This window comes from Schistosoma mansoni, assembly GCF_000237925.1.
Source record: "Schistosoma mansoni, WGS project CABG00000000 data, supercontig 0144, strain Puerto Rico, whole genome shotgun sequence".
Taxonomy (NCBI): Eukaryota; Metazoa; Platyhelminthes; class Trematoda; order Strigeidida; family Schistosomatidae; genus Schistosoma; species Schistosoma mansoni.
Window position 1 is genome coordinate 208,971 of NW_017386043.1, and position 27,422 is coordinate 236,392.

The 27,422-nt window shown below is 34.5% G+C and overlaps 2 protein-coding genes across 2 annotated transcripts in view; one reads left to right on the forward strand and one right to left on the reverse strand.

Moving 5' to 3' along the window:
* Smp_121660 (hypothetical protein) overlaps positions 1–4,662 on the reverse strand; it is a 44,875-nt gene extending 40,213 nt beyond the window's left edge. Inside the window, exon 1 of the mRNA XM_018799553.1 lies at positions 4,577–4,662. The gene's annotated coding sequence lies outside the window, so the exon portion shown is untranslated. The remainder of the gene's footprint in view (positions 1–4,576) is intronic.
* A 13,010-nt stretch (positions 4,663–17,672) lies between these two features.
* Smp_121640 (transcription initiation factor iif (tfiif),beta subunit-related) lies at positions 17,673–26,328 on the forward strand. The gene is made up of 5 exons (XM_018799564.1): positions 17,673–17,981; positions 22,221–22,568; positions 22,715–22,804; positions 23,599–23,742; positions 26,143–26,328. The coding sequence occupies exons 1-5, from the start codon at positions 17,691–17,693 to the stop codon at positions 26,275–26,277; spliced, it is 1,008 nt and encodes a 335-aa protein (XP_018646584.1). The 5' UTR covers positions 17,673–17,690; the 3' UTR covers positions 26,278–26,328.
* The last annotated feature ends 1,094 nt before the right edge of the window (positions 26,329–27,422 follow it).

The following is a 27,422-nucleotide window of genomic DNA, read 5'->3' on the forward strand; positions in this document are numbered from 1 at the left end:
TAATTTGTGCCTAATTATATTCAATTGCCCCCACTCGTCTTCTTGTTCACTACACTTTTATTTGAGTTTCTATTTATAATTCTTCAGAAAGTTATTCAGTGTATCAATATCATTTGAATAGATGAACTAAGGATTTACAAAGTAGATTTATTTGAAGCTGTTATGTTCTCTGACCTCATTTTTTCTCATAGTTGTTCTGAACGAAATTAATCATTCCTAATTCAAATGAAAATCTTTATAAATTTTATATAATTTCCCATATTAAGTTGTCTCGCATTAGTTATTGAGAAGTAGTTATTAAATAATGTTTAATGAACAGTTATACAACTTAATAATTTACTTCTAATTCAATCGAATTTACATCTTTCCATCGTACATTAGTCCTATCAGAGTAAATGTTTGCAAATCGGACAACTTATTTTATCAATATTCACTTAATGATTTAATTTAGTTAAAGACCTTATAAGTAGTTAAGAAGATTAAACGGTATGAAAGATCTAATCACTTGATATTCAATTTCTCTTTTAAATAAGTAGTATTTATCTTTAATGTAAGGAAAAAAAGCGGTAATCCTATGATGTAACATTTTCTTAAGTTTATCAATGTAAATTTATTTAGTTAGTTATTTCTTCCTTGCTGATTAGGTATTCTTGTTAACTGGGACTCCATTCAATGGAAAATTGAATAACATGATTGAAAAACATTTATTCATATGACTTTCATTTGGTTGGTTTGTGCATTCTCATTTATTCAATAATAAATTCTAGTAATGTCCATTGAATTTATTTTAAAATTCTTGTTTTTTTTTTTGGTATTTCATTGTTACTATATTACTGTGTAACTGTTTTGTTTCTATACCTATTTCATATGTCAATAGCATGTTAACATACATCATTAGCTTAATTTGTAATCATTCATGTATGAATATACACCTATATCATAATGTAAAAAATATACTTACGTCAATATGCAGTAAAGTATCATCGACCCATAAAAGAGTTATACTAAACTACCCATGAAAGTATTAGATATCTAGTAGATATGATGAAAACATGTTTCTATTTATTCCTCTTCTAACAATTTTTGAATCTATTCAGTAAAATGTTCAGTATATCATATTATTTTCTGTTCAAACATCCTTTAGTCAAACCACGTTACTGTGTTTAGATGTCGCTGAAAAAAAGACTGTCATTTCACGGACTTAATATGATTTTTGGTTGTAATTTAATATGATGACATTACAAAACAGATATAGACAAGTTATCATTATTGAAAGACTAGAATTTGAACGGAAAATATTCTTTTCGATAAATTCTCTTCAGGTTCTACAATTATACATCCAAATTAATAATCCGAATAAATGGTCAGGTTAAAGGCAAAGTACATCGTTTAAAGCATGTAAATTTAGGATTGTCAAACCAAATAGAATAAAATTGTTAATGTTGATATGACTCAAATAGAATGTTAACTTGAATCTGTATATATGTTAAGTGGAGATCTGTGATCAGAATAAATATGGATCAGATAGGGTGAGAGAGATATGATGGTGTAATTACAATTCGATCAGGTGGAAGATTAAATTGTGTGAAAAATTGGTAAGACGTAATAAGAAGATTACGCAGATCAATCCAAAAATTGTTTAACGCCAGTGAACTACGTTTAGTGTTTTCTACGCGCCCAATGGTGACACAGAGGCTTAAAGATGAATTACCTAGAATGGCCACCTCATTTTGTATTTATCAGTTTGAGTGCTTCTGTGGAGCAAGTTATATTGGGCGAAGTTCTAGGAATTCACATTTTCGTGCTCGTGAACACCTCCCAGCGTGGCTAAGCAAAGGTTTGGTGAAGAAATTGGTCATAGTGCCAGTGTAAACCAATCCTTTTTAATTATTTACAGGGTCAGTAATTTTTTGCCGAAGCTTGTCAGGAGGCAGTAGCCATCAGGATGAAGAAACCAGAGCTATGCATACAGAAGAAATATCTGCAACCCCTACTCCTCCCTTGGCCAACCACAAGGCCAATTAATCACTAGTAATCTTAGCTATTAGATGACCAAATTTGACTATGTACTTACGACCTTTCGTAATTAAATGTGATTGTCTGTTACCTTTATTCACAAATCTTCGCATTTATTATTATTATTACTATTATTATTATTGATTAAACATCATTATTAATTCCCCCTAAACATGATTCATTCACTTCGCATTGATCCCTCCTTATAACGTCTTGCTAATTTTTCACACAATTTAATCTTCCACCTGATCGAATTGTAATTACACCATCATATCTCTCTCACCCTATCTGATCCATATTTATTCTGATCACAGATCTCCACTTAACATATATACAGATTCAAGTTAACATTCTATTTGAGTCATATCAACATTAACAATTTTATTCTATTTGGTTTGACAATCCTAAATTTACATGCTTTAAACGATGTACTTTGCCTTTAACCTGACCATTTATTCGGATTATTAATTTGGATATATAATTGTAGAACCTGAAGAGAATTTATCGAAAAGAATATCCTTCGTTCAAATATTAGTCTTTCAATATGATGGGGATCTTTAAACGATTATCATTATTGTTCAAAAAAAATCTAGATATTTTATTAATGCAATATATTTTGAGTGGTAACTCTAAATAATGTGGAGAAGTTCTATCAGTAAATACTATCAATAAATAGGTCAATATAAGATTTAAATAACGTGTACATAACTTGAATTTAGTACATTTATCAGTAATAGCTGAATTTAGAGATGATCAGCAAAATTTAAGACGCATATTTTGATTTCTTTAACAGATCCTAGTTATAAATTACAAATTGAATATCAAATATTTGTATTTGTTCAAAGTTAATGACAATCTTTTATACATAATTTTATCTAATCTTGTTAATAGTTGCTTTGTGGTGTGAGCTACTTATATCCACACAAGTAGTATATGGTGATGGGCAAACATAGAATGTATTTGGGCAGAAGACCGATAAGGAAAGAACGGGAAGGAAGTGCAATTGGTGTGAAAATGCATGGACAATAATAATCGAAGACGATGAACTGATATTTACAGAAGGGATGGTCAAGATTGAGCCAATTGATTGATAATTCGCAAATTAACTATTCACTGTGTGGTTATCAAATTTTAGTGAGATATTCTGTAATTTCGTGTCTAATACATTCGATTGTCCCCACTCGTCTTCTTATTCACTACAGGTTTAGTCGAATTTGTTCTTATACAAATATGATAAGTTTCAAATCTATTTTATAAAGCTTAAGTAAAAATTAACATTAAATTAGCTAATTTATTTTAGATAAGATGGTATACAACCTAACACCTATGATAAAGTTACACTATCAAACAGTCAATTTTCTGTCAAACTATTTCATTATTTAATTCAATAAGAAATGTGTAAAGAATGTGACGGTGAAGAGGAAAGATTTTTAGCTCAAGTGGATGATTTTGATAAAGTTTTATTCCCTGAGCTGGATGCTTTGTTCGTGGAGTTTCGTGCTGATGATGTTGTTCAGAATAACAATGAAAGCTCCATGACCAACCCATCCAGCCTAGAGAACAAAACTCGATCAAAGAGTGTGATGCCCAAATGTTTAAAATTATATATAATTATAATAACTTAGGTTTGTAATTAATATTCTGAAAACATTGAATAATCTAAACAACTGTTTGTTGGTAATTTGTATTTATCAATGAAATCTTACAATGAAGCAATACATCTTACTATTTTAAAAGTGACAAATTTGATAATCACATTAACCACTTAATCAGTTTTAAATGAAAACAAAATCGTTTACCGAGTGTTTAAAACTAAACGGGAAAATTATTTACTCTGATTCATTTGTTTATAATCTCACCGTATCAAAATTAAGTGATCTTAATCACTCATTTGTAGTCTACAAATATAAAAATACGAACATTTAAATACCTTTCATCTGTACTTTTTTTATATAGAATTACTAAGTAACCTAATTTTCTAATCATTGAAGAAAGATTGTATAAATTACCTAAACGTATGTTTATTAAATCCTTATTATTACTGATCTGCTAAAATGTGAGATATGGAAAAAGTTATCGATGTTTTCCTCATGAATATTTTGATTCGATAAGAGCTGTTTAAAAAGTTAACTTCTGACTGTTAAATTTTTCAAACTTCTGTTAATGCAAGTGGTTACTTCAGAATTTGATAAAGTTTTCCAAGGAAAAGTAGGTAAGCAGTAAAATAATCATGATTACCATAGTGACTATTTAATAACTAAATAATAATCAGTTCTATGTAACCTTAACTTCTCTGATAAATACTTATCTGTAGTCAGTACATCTACTACTCTTTACAAAATCTATCAGATTATATCGACTTCAAAAGAGTTTAAAAACTCCGAACAGTATTTCATTCTATTCCATTGATTCACAATGTACATAGATATATTCAGAAAAAGAAATAAACATAAGCATTCCTAATTCATTAAATAACTTTCTAAAACTAAACATCATTTATCTACTTATAACTGATTTAAGTAATCAATAATCATCTATCCTTCTTAAATAAATCACTTACTTTGAAAATAGTTTTAAAACAAATTTTTAATAAAAATGTATTCCTCAAATTATTGTTTATTTAACATAAATTAAATGTCATTTAAATGATGTTTAGTTCAAAGTTCATTTACTGAAATAATAATGAATAGATTTTCTGATAAAAAACTATTTGTAAATGTGAACACTTTCCTTTTTATTCGATTAATTTTATGACAAATTAATTTGATTGGTTAATTTTTCTTATGACTGAAATTATATCAGATGAAGAATAAGCTAATGAGTAAAGTGGGCGATATAGAAAGTTTATGAATGGTCAAATAAATTTATGGAAGAAGTGAATGAAATATCTTCTCTATAATACAATAAAATATATTTCACAAAATCTCTATACTTTTACTTTAATTATCCCATTGTTAACAGGGTACCTACGCATTTTATACCATTTGTGTATAAATTATCCTATACTTTGATTGAATTTCATTACTATCTTCAAAGTTGTTATAACAGACTTCTTTAAAACTTAACTATTTTGTATATAATCTCTAATTGACAATAGACTTTCTTCACAACAGTATCTGACAAGCTTTACTTTCGTATAATTTAAAACCTAAGCGTAAATGAATCCAGATGTTTGGTTGTTTTGTTTTTTTTGATGTGACAGAAAATTTCCGTAAACTAGATTATACAATTGAATTGAAAATCTATACTGTCAGTTTAAGTAATCGACTTTGTTTCATCAAGGCTTGATTACTTATTTATCTTGTCTTTACCGCTGAGTAACTAACTGATGAAAATACTTTTTTCACAAATAACTAATATAGCTACCTATCGTTTGTTTGTTTGCTTCTTGTTTAACACAGTAAATGATACTGATATTATTAAAATCTTAATATTGTTTTTAAAGAAACATGTGTTACATTTTTTACTTCTTCTAAACGTTAAGTAACAAATATACGTTTTTCTCTCTATCCCCCATCATTTCAAACCTCTAGCAGAAAACCATACAACCGCCATCAAAACCGCCTAAGAATGATGTTGTTATTTCAGGTTACTTCATTGCATGCTCTAAAATATTATGGAGTTTAAAACAACAAACAACATTAACTATCTAATAAGATAAAATGCAAAAACACAATTTAGGAATTAAACTATAGTGAATTTCTCGATTACTTTGGTTATATCTGCACTTATGACACTTAATGTATTTCTATATATATATATATATATATATATATCCATCTTTGAAATTGCAAATGAAAACGATATTAAAATATATTTGAAAAAGTAGTAGGTATGCGTCTACATAAAAATAAATGTCAAAATAATATTCAATGATTGCTATTTATGTAAGGTAATACACTAAAGTAAGATCAATCAGTGATAATCTGTTAATCGGTCTTTAGGATCTGTTTGTCGTGTCAATTACCAGTATATCATTGACAAACTTCTTTTTACTGAAAATTAGATATCATGATACTTAAAGCTATACCTCAACCGACTTCAATAATTAATTTGTTACTTCATTTATACAACGCTTTCATGAAAAGTTCATTTATATGATATCTTACTGGGTTTATTGTATAATATTAGTTTATATGTATATGGAAAACATGATTAATTCTCAAATCGTAGGTACATAGTGTTATATCCCGTGGAGATTTATGAATGGTAACTTTGAGGACTGTTTATGGACAAATATGATACGTATATTTCCTATTGTATAGTTGTTAAGTAACTAAACTATTCATATTCATGTCCCTCTGATTATAAGCTTTATTTTGACTTACAGACTATCATTATACGATTTACCGTTCTTGAGTTATCCCTAGTCCATTAACTACTGTTCCCCCTATTCACAGCCACATTTGGCTAAATCTTGTACAAATGTTATTTTCTATTTTATAGTACGATGTTGTCAGTTTGTTTGGTATATAAACCCAGTATGTTTGAGAATAATGACTCACATTGCAGAGGCTGTTATTGGTGTTCTGGACTTAACTGACTGGGCTAGGCAGAAAGCAGGACTGATAAGTACTCAAGACCGCTCATAAGGCTTTTGATGTATCATTAATCCGATCGATAAATTCACCGCTCTCTCATAACGTCATATATTAAACAGGGCGCTCATGCAATCAATATAACACATAGCACTAATCTCAACACTCAAGCATCTACCCTTAAAGAGCAGTGCTATGTTTAATTTATTAAACATGGAAATGAAGTTCTCTTAATTATTATATTTTGACAGTTTAAGAAAAAATATTTATACAATAATATAAAGAAAGAAACCATTAAAATGAGATAAATTCAAAAAATCTACTGGTGTCTTTTAAGTGTTTCGACCCATGAATATATATATCGAATGAAACGTCTATTAAAAATAGTCCTTAATATACTTTTTATTTTGATAACTTTACGGCTACAAATTAAATGAAAAGAACATGGATTATAATAATCAGAAGGGGGCTTTGTGGATGTTTTAGTAATATTATATAGTTGAAACGAAACGGCCGTCCAGTGCTTCCAGGTTTTCCATGATGATCTATCTTCAATTGACTCATGATCTCAACTACATAAAATTATAATAATGTTATATAGATTAGAAAATTAAAAACAACACCGACATTAAAAGTAATTGTAAAGAGATTTATTAATTATGAACTAATTAACAGAAAATCTACATGTATCCTTTCCGAGATATATTTCAGGATCAATACACTAGGAATAATAGTTAAATATACATTAGAATGGATGGATTTGAAAATAGAAGAACTAATGAATAGTTAATTATATAAGACAATATAATAAACCATAAAAGAAAGACCAACTGAATATTAATTTTATTCAATAAATAAAACATAAATATATAAATAATATCTAGAACATAATTAAAGTGAACATTCATAATTTTGAATAATTGAGATGAATTTAAACCTTTTGATCTTAAATGATACAGTCGAAATGAAATGCTATTTAAATTCACTTAGTATTGCTGGTTTGAATCTTCCTATTGATGCTTAGGACTGGTCAGTCTCTTCATCAATGGGAAAATTCAAACAAGTAATACTAAGTGAATTTAAACTTCACCCCATTGCACAAGAAAGTGGCTATCAGGACTCAGTAGCTGAGTGGATAACGTGATGGCGTTTGAAGTGAAAGGTACTGGGTTCGAGTCCCAGCGTGAACATCAACTCTAAGATGCAGGTACATCCAGCTGACGAGTCCCAAATAGGACGAAACGTGAGTCCTGGATTCCACTGCTAGCCACCATCCATCTTTGGTTGAAATGGTATTTAGTTTATTAATGGGCATAATTTTTAGAATAATAAACTAAAATCTAAAATTTATTGAATTAAATTAAATTATACTCATAAAAGAATAAAGATTCTTTAGTTTTCAACTAAATATTTACATATTCTACCTTGTTTCATGTTATATCCAGACGAGAATATTGAATGGTAACTGTTTGGATCCATTTATGGACTAATAATATACATATATTTTTATTATATAATTGTCAAGTAACTACTGAACGATGCATATTCATGTTCCTCTTATCATAAGCTTTATTTTGAACCATAGACTATTATTATATGATTTACCGTTCTTTAGTTATGCCCAGTCTATTAAGTACAGTCTCCCACATTCGCAGCCACATTTGGTTAAATCTTGTACAAATGTTGTTTCTCTATTTTGTGCTGTGATATTGTCTGTTCCACCATACAAATCAGAAATATTACAATACACTTTTTGCTAATCTGTATATCTCCCAACATTATACAATTGATTTTAACATTCTATATGGTGCTTATATAATTCTTATCTATTAAAGTGACAAACTGTACTTTTGTATTTGCATAATACAATACAATGTTTCATCACATATACAACAACATGAAATGCCTAAAGAGGTCCTGAATCTTTCTACACTACAAGTGAATTGCCCTATAAGTTCAAATAACAATCACACAGTGATTACACTACAACATATTCATACTTCTATGAAATTTCTCATGAAGTTTTAGTACTTATGACCCTTTTCTGTGAACTATCCTTTTTAAATAAAACATTAATTCGAAAATTTATTCAATGCAAATAACAATTAATTCTTATAGAATCTAATATTTCCTTTGATAATTTATTCAATTTCACCATGTTAAACAAACTTGGCTTCTTTCATCATTTAAATTCTTCATTAATATATGATGACAGCTAGTAATGTAATGAAAATTTTATGTTTTATCAGTTAGGTACACATGAATTGTATGATGTGTCGTTAATTTTATAAATAACTAATGTCCAATACATGTTACTTCAACTATTAAAATGTTGTGTGTATGCAAATAACAAAGTTTTAGACAAACAAAGGCGTATCCCATATTTCATAATCAATTAATTTATTCACTTCTGTAAATTAATAAAAGGTGTTTAATTTCCTTATATACACAATAGTCCCCAACAGAAAATGAAGGCAATCTGCAGGAACATACAATGTTGATATTGATAAAAACTTTTTTCAGGTCTTTCAAAACTCATTCATTTCACCTTAGATACAGTGTAGGTTAAACAAAAAGCGTCGTATTTTCATGCAAAATGTAACGAAGCAATTTTACTTTGAAGACATATTAACTGATGGAACAGTAGATACCCTATTGTTTATCGATGATCAAAACCTTTTACTTGGTCACAGTTACATTTATGTTTAGCTTATCATCCTTAATAAAACATTTATATTGATGTCAACTGAAGTAGAGGCATGATTAACTTTTTTCAAACTTGTTTACAATATGATTAAAACATCAGTTTTATTTTTTAGACTTAAGTAAGGGAATATACTTTGAGGTAAATTAAAGAAACTAACGACAAGTAAGGTTAGTTCGTAATGACATGGAGAAGGAATCGATCGACTTCATCAACATCTTATTCCACTGATTTATTTAGTGTACCAGTTGGAATAAGGTTTCACAATGAAATATGCACAGATGTTTATCCTTAACTTAAAGATGTCGTCTGATGGATCTACGGATTCATCAGGAGACTGTATCAAACACCCCTGATTAAAATTAGTGTGTTTAGATGACTTGTTTTGCTGAATAAGTTGTAAGTTGTGAAGCTTCAACTCCTTTCACATTTGAAAAAGACGATAAGAACTCTATCTTTAGGTTTCATATATTTAATGTAACCTTCTTACATCCAATCTGTTTTAAATCGGCATATACACTTAAATGTTTCGAGGCCTCTTGACCAGAACAAATTTCAGAAGTGTTTCTTAAGCCTCAGTAGCTTTCAGTTTTTCTTGTCGATCTATGGAGAGCAAATTGGTAGCCTACGGGTTTAAAGAAACTCTCTTAATACCAATTTCGATTATGGTTAAATTTTTTAAAGCCCGTTTATTAACTTATTTAACAGACGCTGTTATTCGGACACTAACAATTCGTCTATTTCTTTATACTGTTATGATCACTATCATGTCTATATAGACGTGTAGGCTTGAGCACATGTAACAGCCTACGCACATATCTCTCTAGCTAAAATGTTAATATCTTAAATATCGCTCTATAAGTCATTCTCTTTCTCATGTATATATGTACTCGAATCCTATTATTAGGCTTTGCCTTGCCTCGCTGCTTCTTGATTCAATTCGACTATAAATACGCCACTGTGTTCGCTCCGAATTCGCTCTATGTGCTTATAATTTTGTTGCCTGTGCTATCCTCTAATAAACTGTAGTCGCCACTCCTTATTGTCTTCTGATTTCAAACACTGTTGGTATTTATATAATGACGATTATCAAGATGATTGATCAACGAAGCTAAGCCGCTACAGGTTGACCATGGCATGTACGGCGATGTTACGGCCTGGGATATGACTTTGAAATTATTCGTCTTCGATAGATCCATTTGCAATGACCCACCAGTCTGTTTAGATAGCCCAGTCTCTGATTCCTGGAATTTCAGCTCTCTAGATATTAGGATGGGGTGGAGCAGATACATAGTGTATACTCTGTGTCCAAAACCTAGAGTACAGTACGACGTGTTCACTATTTTCTGGTGGAAGGTGGTGCCGGATGTCGATCACATAGCCACAGTGGTCTGTAAAGACAAGGTCCAACAAAGACGGTTCGTGTTCCAAATACATATGTTTCGGTTTTGCACACCAAATAACAGCTGACAGCAGGTTTCTTTCAAGACATCCATCTGAAGTTGTAAGCTCTATCCAGTTGATATGTGGCATACTGAAATTTTCAACGATGAGACAACATTCGGCCTTACTCCAGGAACAAATGTGTCTTAAGATAAAGTCGTCAGCAAGACAACACGGAGTACTGTATATTCCTCCTATAGTCACTAACCCGTGTCAAGATTTAATTGCACAACGATCTATCTCATATGTATCCTTGTCATGAGCCTCTGATGTGCTCAATTGTACACGAAATTGATCCCTAACACTTAGTATTATGCCTCTTCCCTGTGCAATTTATAGTTCTATCACATGCAATACAGATGTAGCCTGCAATGATAGGTGTAAGATTCATTTTCAAGGTTTTGTGTGTGAAAATCTCTCCATGTATACATCTGCAACTTGTTCCTATTGGTTTTTTTAGTTGTACATTTTCTTAGTCTTTTTGATGCCATTTGAGATGGTAATATTTTATTTTATCATAGTTTTCTCATTTTTCTTTCGCTTTCACTGAGTTTCTATGTTTCTTCCGGAACTTTATTTATGTTGTTTTACTTGATACTTAATCTTGGCAGCAGCCATATTGCTTGTTCACCCTTTGATTGTGTTGCTTGAGTTGGCTGGGAGTGGGCATTTTGATTGTGAATTGAAGCACTTTTCCAGAACTGGAAACACTTTTTGTTTCAAAGCAACAAAATATTATCTTTTGAATGGATTTTTACATAACCAGAAGGTTAGATGGACACAGCCGATTATTCAGTCAAGAATATCCACAGTTTTGGTCACAGCCTAAAATGTAACCACGTATCTACTAAGACCTTGTGTTTATTTAAATAAAAGAATGTTTTCTCGCACCGTTCCGCCTATTTCATTCAATTGACAAAACATTACCAAAAAAGTATTAGTTTGAAATATTATGCTACCCACACCTCCTCAGATCCTTCGCATCTGATGTATTAGTGTTACGTTTATTTTTTAAAAATACTGAATACATCGGCTACTTATCTGTAAACAAACGCTCAGTACTATAAAGCGAAAACATATTAAAAGGGATGAGTCGCAAAAAAGCGAAGAATCTTCGGCTGGGGTGAGTGATGTCAGAAAGCTTCGCCTGCCGAATTAATCATTTTCGTAGCCTTTGTCATTAATAATAGACGATCAAGAAGATGGATGAAAACATCGAACAAAGTCCCTGTGAACATGTACTATCAATCCACACAATAAACTCTCACAATAACGACAAATTCCAAATGCAATCCAGATTACCAATCCATTCTGGAAGCCAAACACTTACATGGAACTGAACAATTATCAATTATATTTGTGTATTTCCTTTTTGTACCTTGTTATTTTATACAGGCAGTGGAGCAGTTCTTCAGGTTTGACTGGTTTTCATAACTGCTTTTAAAGTAGATTCTTCTTTATATTTTGCTTGAGGGCTACTCAAGGGGCAGGTGAGTAAATACCTGATAGCCTGACAGATCATGGAAAGGTCGTACCCCACCAACGTGGTGTTGGGTAGCCCGCTCGTGGAACTTCCACAGATATTCTTGTTTCATTTCCTCACCCTCACTTTTCTCACAAGCTCTGGTCATCATACAGAGGACACGTAGCAAATCATCAGAGATAGTTGTGGAAGAAATTAAATGCTACAAGATAACAAGCTAGTGAAGGGAGAGACATCCATGGACTATCATCGAATACTGACAAGACTGGTCATCATTCACTGAATGTCAAACACCGAACGAGTTAGTTATTCTCCCTCGATCTGTGGAAACAAAACGTAGGTGTTCTTGATAGATAGGCTGATCGAACCGACGTTCCTACAGAAGTCTATTCTAGTAGGAAGCTAATGTAACAGCTTAGGTTGATCAGTTAGGAGCTGACCTCAAACAACTAAGTATATGTCAAAACAATAGAGCTCAATCATCCATTCACTTCCCTATTTCGTATAAGCATTATAGTTCCTATTATCTTATATTGAGTATTCAAAAGCTTTGTGTGTTTGAACAGGTAACCCTCCGCTCCATTGTGACTGTTTCACTATCTAAATAAAGATCTATTCACTACTAGTCTGGTTTCTTCTATCAATAGAACGAGGGTTGCCTACAAGCACGAAATACTAACTCTAAGATCTTACTTGGTCAGTATCCACCTTCAACTTACTTACCGAGTCTTATTCATTTAGTGATATGTACCCCTGAAACCTCTTCTACCAGTACATCTAAGTTGTGTGCATGACTTTTAGCATGGTTATTTTATCTGATTCCTCCAGACTTCTAATAATTAAACTAGGAACGGATTAGACTTCTTATTACCGGGTTTGTACATTAACGCTGTCATTTAAAAGTGTATTTCTAGGTCATATGGGATGATCCAAACAACAGATCCAATGCTGGGTTACTTATTCTTGTAAATTACGCATAAAATACACTGTTTCACAAATTGTACAAGCATAGAAATCTATATATATCATTTCGTTTTCAAAAATACATAACTATGACGGGGAACTTTGGTAAGGCCAAATCTTTCACAAAAAGACTGGATGTTAGGTTTAGTTTTACGAAGATTCCCACTAATAAAAAATGACTGCTTTTACCCTTTATTTTCAGAAGGACCTCGATAAGAACTATATCTTTCTGTCACTAAGACCTAGCCTTTAACACCTGGATGTTAACGTAAATGGACAATAAACAAGTCAAATCAGCTCACTGAAATTCGCAAGTTCACTCAATAAATAAGATGCTTCAGGTACATGACACTTTTATGATTTTTTCGGTCAGTTGTCTGTATGGAACGAAATGATGAAAATATAACCGAATGTTATGGAAACTAGTCTAAACTTTAGAAAGGGTTCTTTTTCTTAATTGCTTTGTCTTGGTGAGCATAACCGAGGATCCATGACCAAAGTTATTAATTGTCACAATCTACCACTAAAATAAAAAGCCAGTAAACAATTATTTCCAGATCGTAGTTTTTTGATAAGGCAGCTCGGATTCGTTAATGCTACCGACTCCTGATATTTTCAAATCACATAACACAACAATGCCCATTTCTCACCAGCTAATCCTCAAACAACACTATAACTAATTATTCATAATGGGTTCCGGATATCTTCATAAAACACTGTTGTGAATTGGCGATCACATGATACGATTGATAAAATTGTTGAAAGTATTAACAAGCTCGGTCGATAAATTGACTTATACTTATCATTAAATAGAGTTGTTTACTCGTGGTTATCCTTAACTTGTAGCAGTATGTAGATCACCAGAATAAATAGCGCTATAAATTTTCGACATTTCATACTGACCTCATTAGTTTTGCTGAACACATTCAACTGACAGTGCTCGGTCATGCATCTGCATCAGATCACGAGTATCTACACCGTATTACGCATCTCTTCCAACTGTTGGCCGACTTAAAATAAATACCTAGTGATAAAAGATTGATATAATCAAAAGCATAGTATAACACCATGACACACATATCAGTTGCACAAAAGATTAGTTCATTTCAACACCTTATAGTCACTCATGTTCATGCAAATCGTCCTGTTTATTATCACAAACCTGATACTTGCAACTGACTTCTATACACCATCAACCAGCGTGTGTGTGTATGAATATAAAAGACTGGTTTATCGTATACCGAAACATTGATTCTAGAGCATGTCTTTTGCGCATACGCTCACATTCAACGAATCACTGTCAGCTATCAGTCCGAAATTCACATAATTATCACTATTTCCACGTATTAAATGAATTTTTGATAATAGTTCATATGTATTACTAACAATATTAAACCTTACAGACCAGATGCCGGAAGTCCTGATTGTGAAGTGAAATGTAAAAATACCTTCTACTTCTTGATATTGGTCATCCGACATTTCCAACGGTCTGAATTAGTCAAAAAAACTTCTGAATTCAATATGCAAACATTACAAACCCGGGACCTCCTAAAGTGGTGAAAAAACCTTAACATGGTTTAGATCTTTGAATAAGCTCACTTTTAGGACATATTGTACGGAGGTTATTATACTGGCCAGCGTACCTGAACATCTAACTTCGGAAGGTCATATCTCGTTTGTAATTAATCACTCTCATATTTACACCTTTAAATATTCTACATATCCTCTGAGGCATACAACGTTCACTTGAACAAGTATCTATTTTCTAAAAATGCTTGTCAACTCAAATCCCTTGATGTAGTAATGTGATATCCATCGTCTCCTACTAAGGGTGCACATGAGTAAATGAGGCAAAGGAATTAAAAAGTTATGCATGACAACGTCACAAAGTACTCAAGGTCTTGATACCAGCCACATACAAGCGTATCCACGTGTCTTTGTGTGAATTGTATAGTGTAGTTCCAAGCCAAAAGTCACGATATGATTGAATATGAGTTAACTTTATTTGGGCTATTCATTTGAGGGGAATGGGAAAAGCTACGAGTTATGTTCTCCAAAATGATCTTGTCGATTACATATTGCTTGTTGCAATCTGACGATTGAGTTGATTGAAAAATTAGCTGAGTCTCAGCACACTACTGGATGATCACTACTGTTGTTGAGATAAGACGAAGAAGACAACTGGACAATGCATACCTATTTATTAAGAAACATTAATTAACTGCGAACTTTAAATAAATAGTTTATAACCAGATAGAAAAGTGAGATAACCAGCAGATGAGCTGAATGGAAATCTATGAAATCAGACCGGTATTAACTTCAGTGTACTTCTGTTATATATTTACCCTGACTCTGTCAGCATTTCAGTGTTGTTTAGCCATATTGATGCTGAAGAGGTTCAAGATAATAAATTCAATAAGGCCAAACAAATTTCGACTACAACAATGGACTGGCTCAATTGGCGCCTGTAATATATTGAAAGATTCACAGTTTGTACCACTGATTGATCCCAGTTAAACAACTGTTTACCATCAGAAAGTATTACATAACTGCTTCTCTACAGCATGGTACCCATATTATTGAGCACCTATAACCCAGTCATGACTAAATGCAAGAATTTTGGTTGTAGATGGTGACATCCAACCTTTGGACTATCAAGCCGGCATCCATTAGTTCACAAGTTCAACTCTAATATCTTCTTAGTGTCCATGAATACTTTTCGCCACCACAGTGATTTACGGGTTCATATATATCCTCATAAAGTTCAGAAACCCGACTGCAGAACCATATAATACTGTTTTAGTATTTACCTAAGACGTCACATTGGGAAATATATTCCCTTCTTTGAAAAGTATCTGAAGAAATGTGGCAAAAGAGTACTCGAAATAAAAAGTAAATACTGCTCAGTTCCCCTGTAGGCCCAGAATTTGCAACCAGTGCAACGCACTAGAATTAAGTGAATATGATTCCTATTCATAATCACCTTTATCGCGACAGATTCCCTATTCATCTATGCACCAAATCGCACTTAGGAGGACGTCCATTTAGGATAGTATATGAAAACGTTCTCAAAAAATCTGTGCAAATTTTTCGTGGTCACAACCGCTAAATTGTCATACTCATTGCCAGGTGTGATATTAAAAAAGCCTTTTGTAGACTCTTCCAAAAGAAGACTCAGTACCTACTAAAATTTTGTAGGTATCAGGGTGATAGCGTTATATGGTGCTCTACTATTACCTCCACTAATCATAACTAACCAGTTTTATCTTTTAGGTTCAGAAGAAATACGAGAATAATCATATCTTCGGATCAATTTTAACTCTTCTACCTCCCAGGTACAGATTCCAAGAAACAAAAAGTACCCTTTTTCTCCCAAACAAAGTTGGTATTTGGAAGTCTAAGTCATTGGGCCAGTGTTATTCCTCCTGGGGCCAGTGTTATTCCTCCTGTACGTAAATGATCTCCCTCGTCTACTATCGTCATCGGTCTTACTCTATGCTGACGATGTCAAGATATGGAAAGCGATACAAAACAAGGGCGATAGCTTAGACTTCCAAAATGACCTTGAGAAATTATCTGAATGGTTCCAAACCTGGCAATTGCCGATAAACACTTCCAAGTGTATTGTGATGCATATTGGCCACCAGGGTACAGATACATACACGATGAATAACACTGAGTTACCTATTGTCCAGGCACACAATGACTTAGGCGTCATCGTTAGTCAAGACTTAAAGACTACTGCACACTGCCGTGCAATAGCCGCCAAAGGTTTTAGGACTTTATGGTCCATACGCAGGGCTTTTAGTCATCTCGACGCTAAAACGTTTCTGACTTTGTATACAGTGTTCGTACGCCCTAAACTTGAGTACTGCATACAAGCAGCTAGCTCCTGCCTAAAAAAAGACAGTGAACTCTTGGAAAGGGTTCAGAGAACAGCAACTAAGCTGATTCCCGGAATAGCGAAGCTCCAGTATGGTACTAGACTGACCAAGCTAAACCTATTCCCGCTGTCATATCGAAGAATCAAAGGCGACTTGATTACAGTTTTCAAATTGCTTAATGACAAATTTGCACCTGATATGCCCTCATTTTTCTTGTCTTCCAAAACTGAAAGTCTACGAGGACACTCCAAAAAGTTCACAAGCCCAGAACGAATTACTTGTCAGCTGACTACCGACTTTCCCATCGAATCATCAACGAGTGGAATTCATTACCTCAGCACGTGGTTGAGGCTCCATCCGTCGACCCCTTCAAAAGAAAGTTGGATCAGCTGAGAGACCATCATTGCCAGGATTAACACAGGCCATCAAGCCTCCTGTCCTTCCCAAACTGAAACTGATGTGTCCCACCCTAATTATTGTGGTTAAACACAACAGAAAGGTTCCATTATGTAATGAGACAACTATCCAAGGCTTTCTGGATTTCATCAGTAGTCTAAGAACAACCAGTTCGTGATGTAAACTGTGAATTCAACCATCATCATAGGCTGGCTACTGTATTATCGCATTTAGTGGCGGGTAGTACGTCTTTCGAGGTCATTATGTCCAATGTAAAACCGAAGAGTGCGTCAGATATTTTTTGTGATGCACATGCTTTGCATGTAGTTGACACAAGCAGAGCCAAAGATGGAGTCTGGTTAGTCAAAGTTCCCAAATATTTAGCTGAACTTTGGCATAATGCTGGCTCTGATGGTGTAGTTGGGAAAGTTGTGATCGCAAGTTCAACTAGTGCATCTCAGAATGGCAACAAAGGCCCAGGGTCACAGGTCACTCTTGTTACTGACTCAGAACTATTAAATCAAGTTGGAGAGTCTGGAAATCTGATACCAAAGGTAAGTAGTATACTTTACACAAACCACACGTTAAAATTGAAAGGTAGTGTGTAATTTACTTACTTCATTGTTCTACTGAGTCTGTTCAAAATAGTCCTTAAATCATCAATTGTGATGAAGTTGTGCTTTAATACCTTACAATATACTTTAAATATTGTATATACATATAAATAAACGCCGAATCATTTAATTTTAGTCCAAGCAGGATCTCGAATCCGTTTACGCAGAGTTCAAGCAACTTTCTGTGCTTTCAGCCTTAAATGTCTTCTGTGGCCGCGTTTATTTCCATCACAAAACACGTTTGGGATGGCGGTGAAAGGTTGTCACTTCAAATTAGTACTTATATTTTTTTGTTTTCCTTCAACCACGCTTTTGAAGTTTTTCTGTCATGTCGTGGAAGTCCCCTTGCGTCGCGATGTCAGACAATTTAGTGAGTTCCTTTCTCGTGACGGATGATGATAAGAACCATGTCAGCGAGCCTAATGATTATGAAGGGAAAAGCATTCTTAATTCATAAACCTGGACTTCTTAAGTGACAAGTTGTATGATATGTCTGAGAACGTCAAGTTTCGTGACGTATTCCAACATATAGCGTATGGGAGCCTTATTAGTATCATCCACTAGTCATATCACCGTGTATATCTGGAATATAAAATGATAATCCAATTAATTTATTAGCTTTTCAAACTTGTCTCGCATGTCTTCTTGCTGAAGACATGAATGTATGTAGCAACAAAACGATTAATACATTATTGACACAGTTTACGGAAATACACTTACAATATACATCGATAGTGAAAACCCATATTTGCTCATGGCTAATGCCCCCCAAAATGCCCTGGTACGGCCGAGAGTAGAGAGAGTCCGCTCTCCCTCTTGAAATGCTCTCACATGGCCACGCGTATATAGCCTCTGCCAGGTAGGTCCTACTCACTACCTTCTCATGGCGGGGGTGTTGTTTACGAAATTGAGAGGACAAAAAGCGAATGTCCGGCGCTCTAACCTGGTTGGTGGACACGGAAGGCCCACCAAGGGGGTTGGGAAACCCTGATTCCAAACCAATGGTGCACATGGGCTCCAGTATCCTGAGGGAACAAATTACGAATCAGTCGTTGGTCACCGGCTACCATGGGGTTGCATCTCCTTACGATGCTCTACTGCCTTGTGGATCAGATCTTTAGGTCAAAGGCTCCGAGTGTGGTCCTCTAAGAAAACCACCTGCTTCGGTTTGAGCACCTGGGTAGTATCACAGCCCTCACACAAATCAAATGAGATTTGTGTGGCACATATATATCTGGTGCCCCTTTGTACCAATATTTATGTGTTTAAATAAATCATGGCTAACTCCCGACCACATAAATATACCTATGCCACTAGCAGGAAATGCTTCCGTAAAACAATATCGTGGGTCAGTAAGTTCTGAATTTAATCAGTCCATTTCCCCCTGTGTCAATGATTAACCCGGCTTTATTGTGTGGTATTATTGCGTAATTCGACTTTAATAAAGTGATTTTAGTGTTTTTAAGCGTAACTTCATTTCCTGTGGTCGTACTTGACGGACGTGTCTATATTAGTTCCCGACATGCTAGCTCGAGGCCTACCAAAGAATGATATCTTTTCCACACAACGCTGAACTGCCTGTCTCGCTATAGCATAACTACTATGCACTGATTTCTTAATCTACCTCATATAAAGAATCCCCATTCATGAGGAAGATGCTTTAACGAATGAACATTATAAACTAAGCGTTCCCGTCCGCAATACCATTCCTATTATTCGAGGAAATTCATTAAGTCATTTATAACTGAATCCGTTGCCCTTATATGTAATTTAGGATGCATTAACAGATATATCGTTGATAGTAAACGTTTAAAATTTAATTAAGATGGTATTGGTAGGAAAGTTTCCAGAATTATGGAGCCGAAATAGAGAAGGAACAATCGAAATCCTGCCGCTTTCCATACGGAGATGAAGTCTAATGTACGACATTTACTCTGCGAGTCTGATGGAGTACTTTCAACACAGCTCGAGGTTGATTCTTTTATGCCCGTGATTATAGATTTGTTCATGTTTCTAAGTTTGTTGTAAAAGAAACCTATCCATAAGTTGATTAGTTTCCTCACCACACCTTAGTACACCATGTGCATTAGATCTAAAAAGAATGTTTTTGAAACATATTAGTTGGAAGTGTCTAAAAATCAGAAAGTCCTTGGTGGTGGACTGGTTGAATCTGTTGACGGGAACTGTCGTCAGTTTGCAAATTGTGTTCACCGTTTTAAAACGTCGTCCAGTTTTCTAGGTGACGACCTATAACACATCACAGCCTGTTTTTTCCATTGTTGTTAACTGTTTATCTAACATTTGGAAGAACAAATGCGTCACAGATAATGATGATTAGTTTAATGGTTATATATTTGTTAAACCTAACGCTGTGCATCCCCCAGGTCACCCATTTCTTTTATTTCAGAGGTGTCAACAGTTATGGTCTCTATTGAACCGATCGTTGCCCCTAGGTTTATTGATGTGTTCATGGTAGATGTTTATGAAGGGAGTATTAAGCCGGCCAAATCTTAACAAAATTTCTGCTGACACCATTTCCTAAATAAAAAAATAGACCACCTTTCATCTTGAAGCTGCCATCCCCTTCGCACTATTTGTCATTTAAGAAGTCCAGGTTTACGAATTAAGAATGCTTTTCCCTTCATAATCATTAGGCTCGCTGACATGGTTCTTATCATCATCCGTCACGAGAAAGGAACTCACTAAATTGTCTGACATCGCGACGCAAGGGGACTTCCACGACATGACAGAAAAACTTCAAAAGCGTGGTTGAAGGAAAACAAAAAAATATAAGTACTAATTTGAAATGATAACCTTCCATTGTTCTATAGGTCCAGTGTTCAGTGTTGAAAGACATTATTATAAATCTGAATTTTTGTTGGCAGTTGTTTAAAAAGTACGCCCAATAAACACCTGGCAATTAAGACGCATTCTTCGCAAATAACTCATTAACTGTTACCTGTAACTTTTTTGGCAGTTCATCGTAAAGGACAGCGAAACTTCATAGTTACTATGAAAGTCCATATAAAATATTTGTCTATCATTAATCCTTTTAGGTTATGATGTTATTTCCTGTCCTCAACCTTGGGTCGTTTTTCTAATCCAGTCGACTGTGCCTAAACATTTTTTCGTAATGGAAATTAAGGGGACCACAGGAGACATTTAGGGCTACAATCATAGAATTGTGTATGAACTCTACCTGAACGGATGTGATAAAGCGAGAATTCGGCGTAAATTTCAATGAAAAGTAGGTAGTTGGCGATAAAATGGGGGAGATGTGCTGTTTTCATGTAAGAGTCGAAAAATAAGACTCTTTGGCGCTTTTTCTCTCGCTTATTTCCTTGCTGAATATCCCCATTTTTTCTCTTTTTTGGTTGCTTGAGTCACTCCATACTCTGATCATCAAAAACTTTGCAGTGCATTAATCCATGATCTTAACTGACTGAAAAGTATCTGTGTTACTACAAAACCTTTCTGTACAGTGGATCAAAGTCTTATAGGTTTCTTTGACAGATGCACTTGTGTTCCTAATGGTCCCAGGCTTTGTCTGATTAAATATTCCGTCCCGTTTTGATGCTTGAGTGACCAGTTTTTCAAATACCAAGTCAATGCTGTTTTACTTAAAGCAATTGAAATAGTTCTCTTCACTCAAGTGATTGTTTCTTCGCTTCATTCAGGAGCACTTGTAACTACAACTGTGTTGCGTGCTCTACGTGCATCAGATTTTTATGTCTCACAATTTCACTTACTGGTCCTTCTTAATAAGTGATTAACATTGAATCTATAGGCCACTTAGTTTGTAAATGGAGCAACACGGTAATCGGTTTCAGCAATTTTAGGTTTCTTTGATTTAGAGGTTTCTATTTATCTGTATCACTACAGAAATCTTGCCAAAAAATTTTTGACCTTACTGGGAATGTTGTTATCATAATTTCGATAATATCTTGTCTCTATAAAAAGTACTGAATAAGAATTTTATGGTTGCTAATATTGAGAAAAGCATCTTTAACTAAAATTCTGATTTTTTATGTGTAATTTTCCACTTTTTATCTGGGCGATGCGCCCACATACTTTTTTATTCACTTTGTTTGATTTTGACATCATAATTGTAATTATTACCTACGTTCATCAAGTAGATCTATGTTTGACTAGTGAATGAACTTTCGTTTATATTTTCAGGAACATCAGTTTCTGATTCAAACTTCTGCATCATCAAATAGTACACCTGGGACTGTTCGCCCAGGTCAGACTACTCCAAGTTCGACAGTTCAAAGGCGTACTGGGGCTATATCTGGACAAGAACTCATAATCTTATGTGAAGACGACCTTGGATGTGCTCAAACCAACTCGTTTCCATCTTCGACGAGCAACACAACTTTAACTTCCTCTGCAGCCCCACCTTCTCCATTCTCAAATAAACCGTACGCTCGTTACTCTCGGCGACTATCTTTGTTTGGCCGTGTTAATAGTCGAGCTGAATGCAGACCACCGCCTAATACAAGATATATGATGCTCAAAGCTCAACAGGTAAAAATCTTTGATTTCATGTGGAAGCTTATGTAGGTTCATAGAGTATTTCCTAGTCTTGAATGTCCTATTTTGTATCCATCCTAATTCTAAAAATACCCAACCCTCACTCCTGTCCTAGTTGTGTATTTTCTTATTTCCCCAAGCTCAAAGCAAAGAATCGACCGCGACATGAAGTCTGTCTCCTTTATGAACCAGTAAGAAACTACAAACCAGTTTCCAATCATGTCAACAATGTAAGTATATTTTCTTTATTTCATTCATGTTACCGTCTATTTTCTTCGCAACTTACTATTCATTGTTGAAACAAAGTATTATTATGGTATAGTGATAATATATATCTTGAACTCGAATGTTATCTCAACCGTACAAAGCTTTGACAAAGGTAGTTTTGAGATATCAGTGTTACGTTTTCCTCTTATTATTCTCGTAAACAGGAAGTGTAATTTAACCGACACTTGGCAAAATTTTCAGATTCTTATCCACTGACTTAATTTCTCACTGGTATCCATAATAATTTACAAAATTGTTGATTTCACATTTCAAATTCCATCTGCTACTTGATTATACTATGTGGCTACCAATTCCAATTTAGAACTGATACGCGTGGCTCGTGAAATATGCCCACTTTAGTTTATGTGAAGACTAGAAACAAGACTGATTTGTCAGAGTTGTAACCTGACCTAAATGGTAATGACTGCTACTGATATGACTGGTTAATAACTGTCACCTCACTGTGTTAGTTAATTAGTTGATAGGCCATAGATAACAGCTTGTTTTATGTGACAAATCCATTTTTACCGTGATAATTCAAAGGGATAGTCTTTTTAAACTTATTTACTCTTATAGATTACTGACCTTACACTCTCTATACTTTTGTCCACTTAAAATCTCATCGGAAACTTCACGTTAATAACCACCGTCTATAATATCAACTAATTTATTTGCGTTTGTGCGTTACTGTATCTTGATCACTGCTAAATTTCCGCCGACTGTTTTGCATTAAAATCATTAAATATTTGTTTTCTAGATCGAGTATGAAAATCGGAAAAAGGTTGAGGGTAAAAATCTTAGACGTGAAAAAGAAGACGTTTTGCAGGATTTGTTCAAAGCTTTCGAAAGACATCAATATTACTCTATTAAAGATTTGGTTGTACTTACTAAGCAACCATTGGTAAGCATCTACATAATTTATTCCCTATATCTTTGTTAGTTTCAGTTAGTTTTAATCATAAACCTGATGAAATTCAAAATACCTTTAAACCATAGAATCTACTAACTTGTTATCACGTTCGATGATTGGTCGCGTATGCCTCATCGTCGTTTGCTTATAACTAGTCAAAATCCTCAGTAATTATTGGTGAAAACTGTGTTTATTATATTCATTATTTTTAGATGTTAGATTAATTCCGTCAATTTATTGTACATGTAATCACTGATGTGTTTTCACCCTTAACTTTCTTTTGTTTATCTTGCGTTTACAAGCAAAAGCACCGTCATAAAAATGAATTACTATTGATAACCATGACAGGATTCAAGAAGGGGGGAGAACAAGAAGACAGCAACGAACGACATCCGAACAGGAACAAATTCAAGGCATAAGCTGAATACACCGAAGCAAACAAGCAAGTGAAGGAAAGCCCTAGAGTTGACAAACACGAATACGTAGAAGACCTGGCAGCGACATCTGAAGAAATTGCTAAAGAAAGGAATACGAGACAACCATGTGACACAACAAAGAAACTAGCAGGGAAATATAGCTAACCAGAGCAACCAGTCAAGTACAAAGAAGGCAAACCAATCACTGAGGTTCAAGAACAGAGGAACAGGTGGGTAGAGCACTTTGAAGAACTCTCCAATCAGCCAGTCCTACCGAACCCACCAAACATCGAAGCAATACACACAGACCTTCTTATAGCTGATGCTCCATCAACGATCAAATAAATCAGGAGTGGGAAGGCATCAGGACCTAACAAAATAATAGCTGAAGTAGTGAAGTCAGACTTAGCATCAACTGCAAACATGCTCCATGCTCTATTCAGGAAGATTTTGGGGGAGGAACAAGTGCCCATAGACTGGAAGACCTGACCAAATGTGAAAACTACAGAGGCATCACACTACTCTCGGTACCAGGAAATGTTTCCAACAATGTGTCGATGAACCGACTGAAAGATTCAGTAGACATCCAGCTTCGAGATCAACAGGTCGGATTCCGTAAGGATCGGTTTTGCACAGACCGAATCGCAACACTACGGATCATCGTTGAACGATCAGTTAAATAGAACTCGTCACTGTACATTAACTTCCTTGACTGTAAGAAGGCGTTTGACAGCGTGGATAAAAGAATCTTATGGAACCCTCTTCGACACTGGTGTAACTGAAAAGATCGTCATCATCATTCGGAATTCATCCTCTTTTTTCTGGTGATTGACTTAATTATGAAGACCACCACATCTGAGGGTAAGCACGGAGTACAATGAACAACTTGTATGCAACTACACGATTTGGACTTCGCAGATAGCCTAGCCCTTCTATTCCATACACACCAACAAATGCAGGTCAAGGCAATCAATGTAGCAGAAGCCTCTGCATCAGTATGCCTCAACATACACAAGGGCAAAAGCAAGATCCTCAAATATAATACGAAAAACACCAACCCAATCACACTTGATGGAGAAGCTCTGGAAGAAGTCGAAACTTTCACGTGCCTGGACAGCATCATGGATGAACAAGGAGGATCTGATGTAGACATAAAGGTAAGGATCGACAAAGCAAGGGCAGCATTCCTACAGTTGAAGAACATATGGAACTCAAAATATCTGTGGGCCGACATCAAAGTCGCAATCTTCAATACCAGTTTCAGGACATTTCTACTGTACAGAGCTGGAACTTCGAGAACTGCTACAACCATCAAAGAAGTACAAGTATTTATAAACAGTTGTCTACACGATATACTCAATGTCCGTTGGCCGAATACCATAAGCAACAACACACTATGGCAGAGAATAAACCAGCTTCCAGCTGAAGAGGAAATTAGGAAAAGACGCTAGAGAAAAATAGGACATACATTACGGAAATCATCAAAGTGCATCACGAGGCAAGCGCTAACTCGGAATGCTGAAGGAAACGGAAAAGAGGAAGGCCAAAGAACACACTACGTCGAGAATCGGAAACAGACATCATTATTAATACCATTCATACAGACAGTTCATATTGTCATCCTTAAGGTACTAATGCTAACAAAACGTGTTCATAAAACAAGAGTTTATCTGTATCTGAAGAGTATTTTATTTAATGTTAACTCTTAGTTAATTAACGTTGGATCCACATTTCATTGACGTAATGAAAATTGAAACATAAAGTAGGACTAACTCCATAACATAACACATTTGAAGTAGATGCAAGGTGTTTAATTTGTTTTAAAACCTAGACATGTCGTTCATATACTCTCATATTAGCGAATATTAATCTGGAAATATTCACGTAACCAATTAATTTGTTTCGCTAGTTTTCTATAAACTAAAATATTTAGTTTCAGTTTTTCATGTGCATGATATATCTTTTTTACTCTCAGGCCTATCTTACAGAGATACTGAAGGAAATTGCTATCTTTAACACTCACATTCCACACAAAAATATGTGGGAGTTGAAACCTGAATACAGACATTATACACAGCCTGAGAATAAAACTGAATCCAACACGGAATAAACCACGTAAACGTACACCAATTTGTAAATTAATAAAAGCGTTCTTCCCTGTAATTGTTTTTACTTTAACCCATTATTTAATTTGCATAACTCTCAAGTTTCAAGCATAATTGTTTCCACTGTTCAAGTAGTGCTTTAACTGACTGTTTATATCCATCAGCCTTCAGAATTTAATTTGAACGTTTTCGATTCCTTTGTGTTTAAATCTGACACCAAAAAGTGTTAAAATGTGTATAAGCTAACTTTCAAGTAGCAGTTCTGCTTTATTTCTTACTTCAATAATGTCCTTGTTAACTACTAGATGATACAACCCAAAAAACCAAATTTTCCACGAACTCAAGGTAAGAGTGTTCTCCGTTTGTTGGACAAAACTGTGCTCTGTGACCGTATCCGTATCTTCGAAAAAGGCTTTTTGAGAAGTTGGTTGTTCTCAATGCATTATACAAAACATCCAGTAAAAAGCACTAAACCATCAACGCGTTGCTGACAACCAGAAGTTAAATGAGTGTTCTTGTCCATCACCACCATCTCCCCTTAACATTATCCTCGATGATGCTCTGGAAGCAGTTTTGGGAAGCGTTGTGGCACTGTAGACCCACTGCACCTAGAAATGCCATAATGTGTTATTGTCTACCATAATACAACGTATAAGACTGTCACATACACAATCAGACACTGATCAGGATTATTGTGGCATCTTCAAACTAAATTGTATATTACATCTACCATAAAGATAAAACTCTGTGCTATCATTTACCATCAGTGAACCATTGGGAATATGACAAAAGACAGTGCATTAAGGAAGTTATAGGACTGTTGAGATAACGGGGAAAGTTTATCCTTGTTTAGCAAACTACAGAACAGCGTACACCTACCTTTAGTACCGATACGAAGTTAGTTTCGCTGTGAAAGGTTAAGTAAATACATCTTACGTATGACTTTAGTAGCTGCTATACCGAACAATAGTGGTTTTGAGAGTGGTAGTCAGAGTGAGACTAAAGCTTATGAGCAAACTAATCAAATTTGGGATAGAGAGTTCTGGATATTGGCGCGAAACTCATCCACATTTTTTTGGCACCATAGCTAATCTCAGTTTGTGATGTGAGCCGTAACTCTATTCCCAACTCCTTATCCTGATTCCGATTT

Bases quoted from the DNA above. Each gene is read 5' to 3' on its own strand.
- Smp_121640 (XM_018799564.1), top strand. From the start codon at position 17,691: ATGTCCAATGTAAAACCGAAGAGTGCGTCAGATATTTTTTGTGATGCA. The intron at 22,569-22,714 runs GTAAAAATCTTT...TATTTCCCCAAG, and splicing joins TGATGCTCAAAGCTCAACAG to CTCAAAGCAAAGAATCGACC. The intron at 22,805-23,598 runs GTAAGTATATTT...TTTGTTTTCTAG, and splicing joins TTTCCAATCATGTCAACAAT to ATCGAGTATGAAAATCGGAA.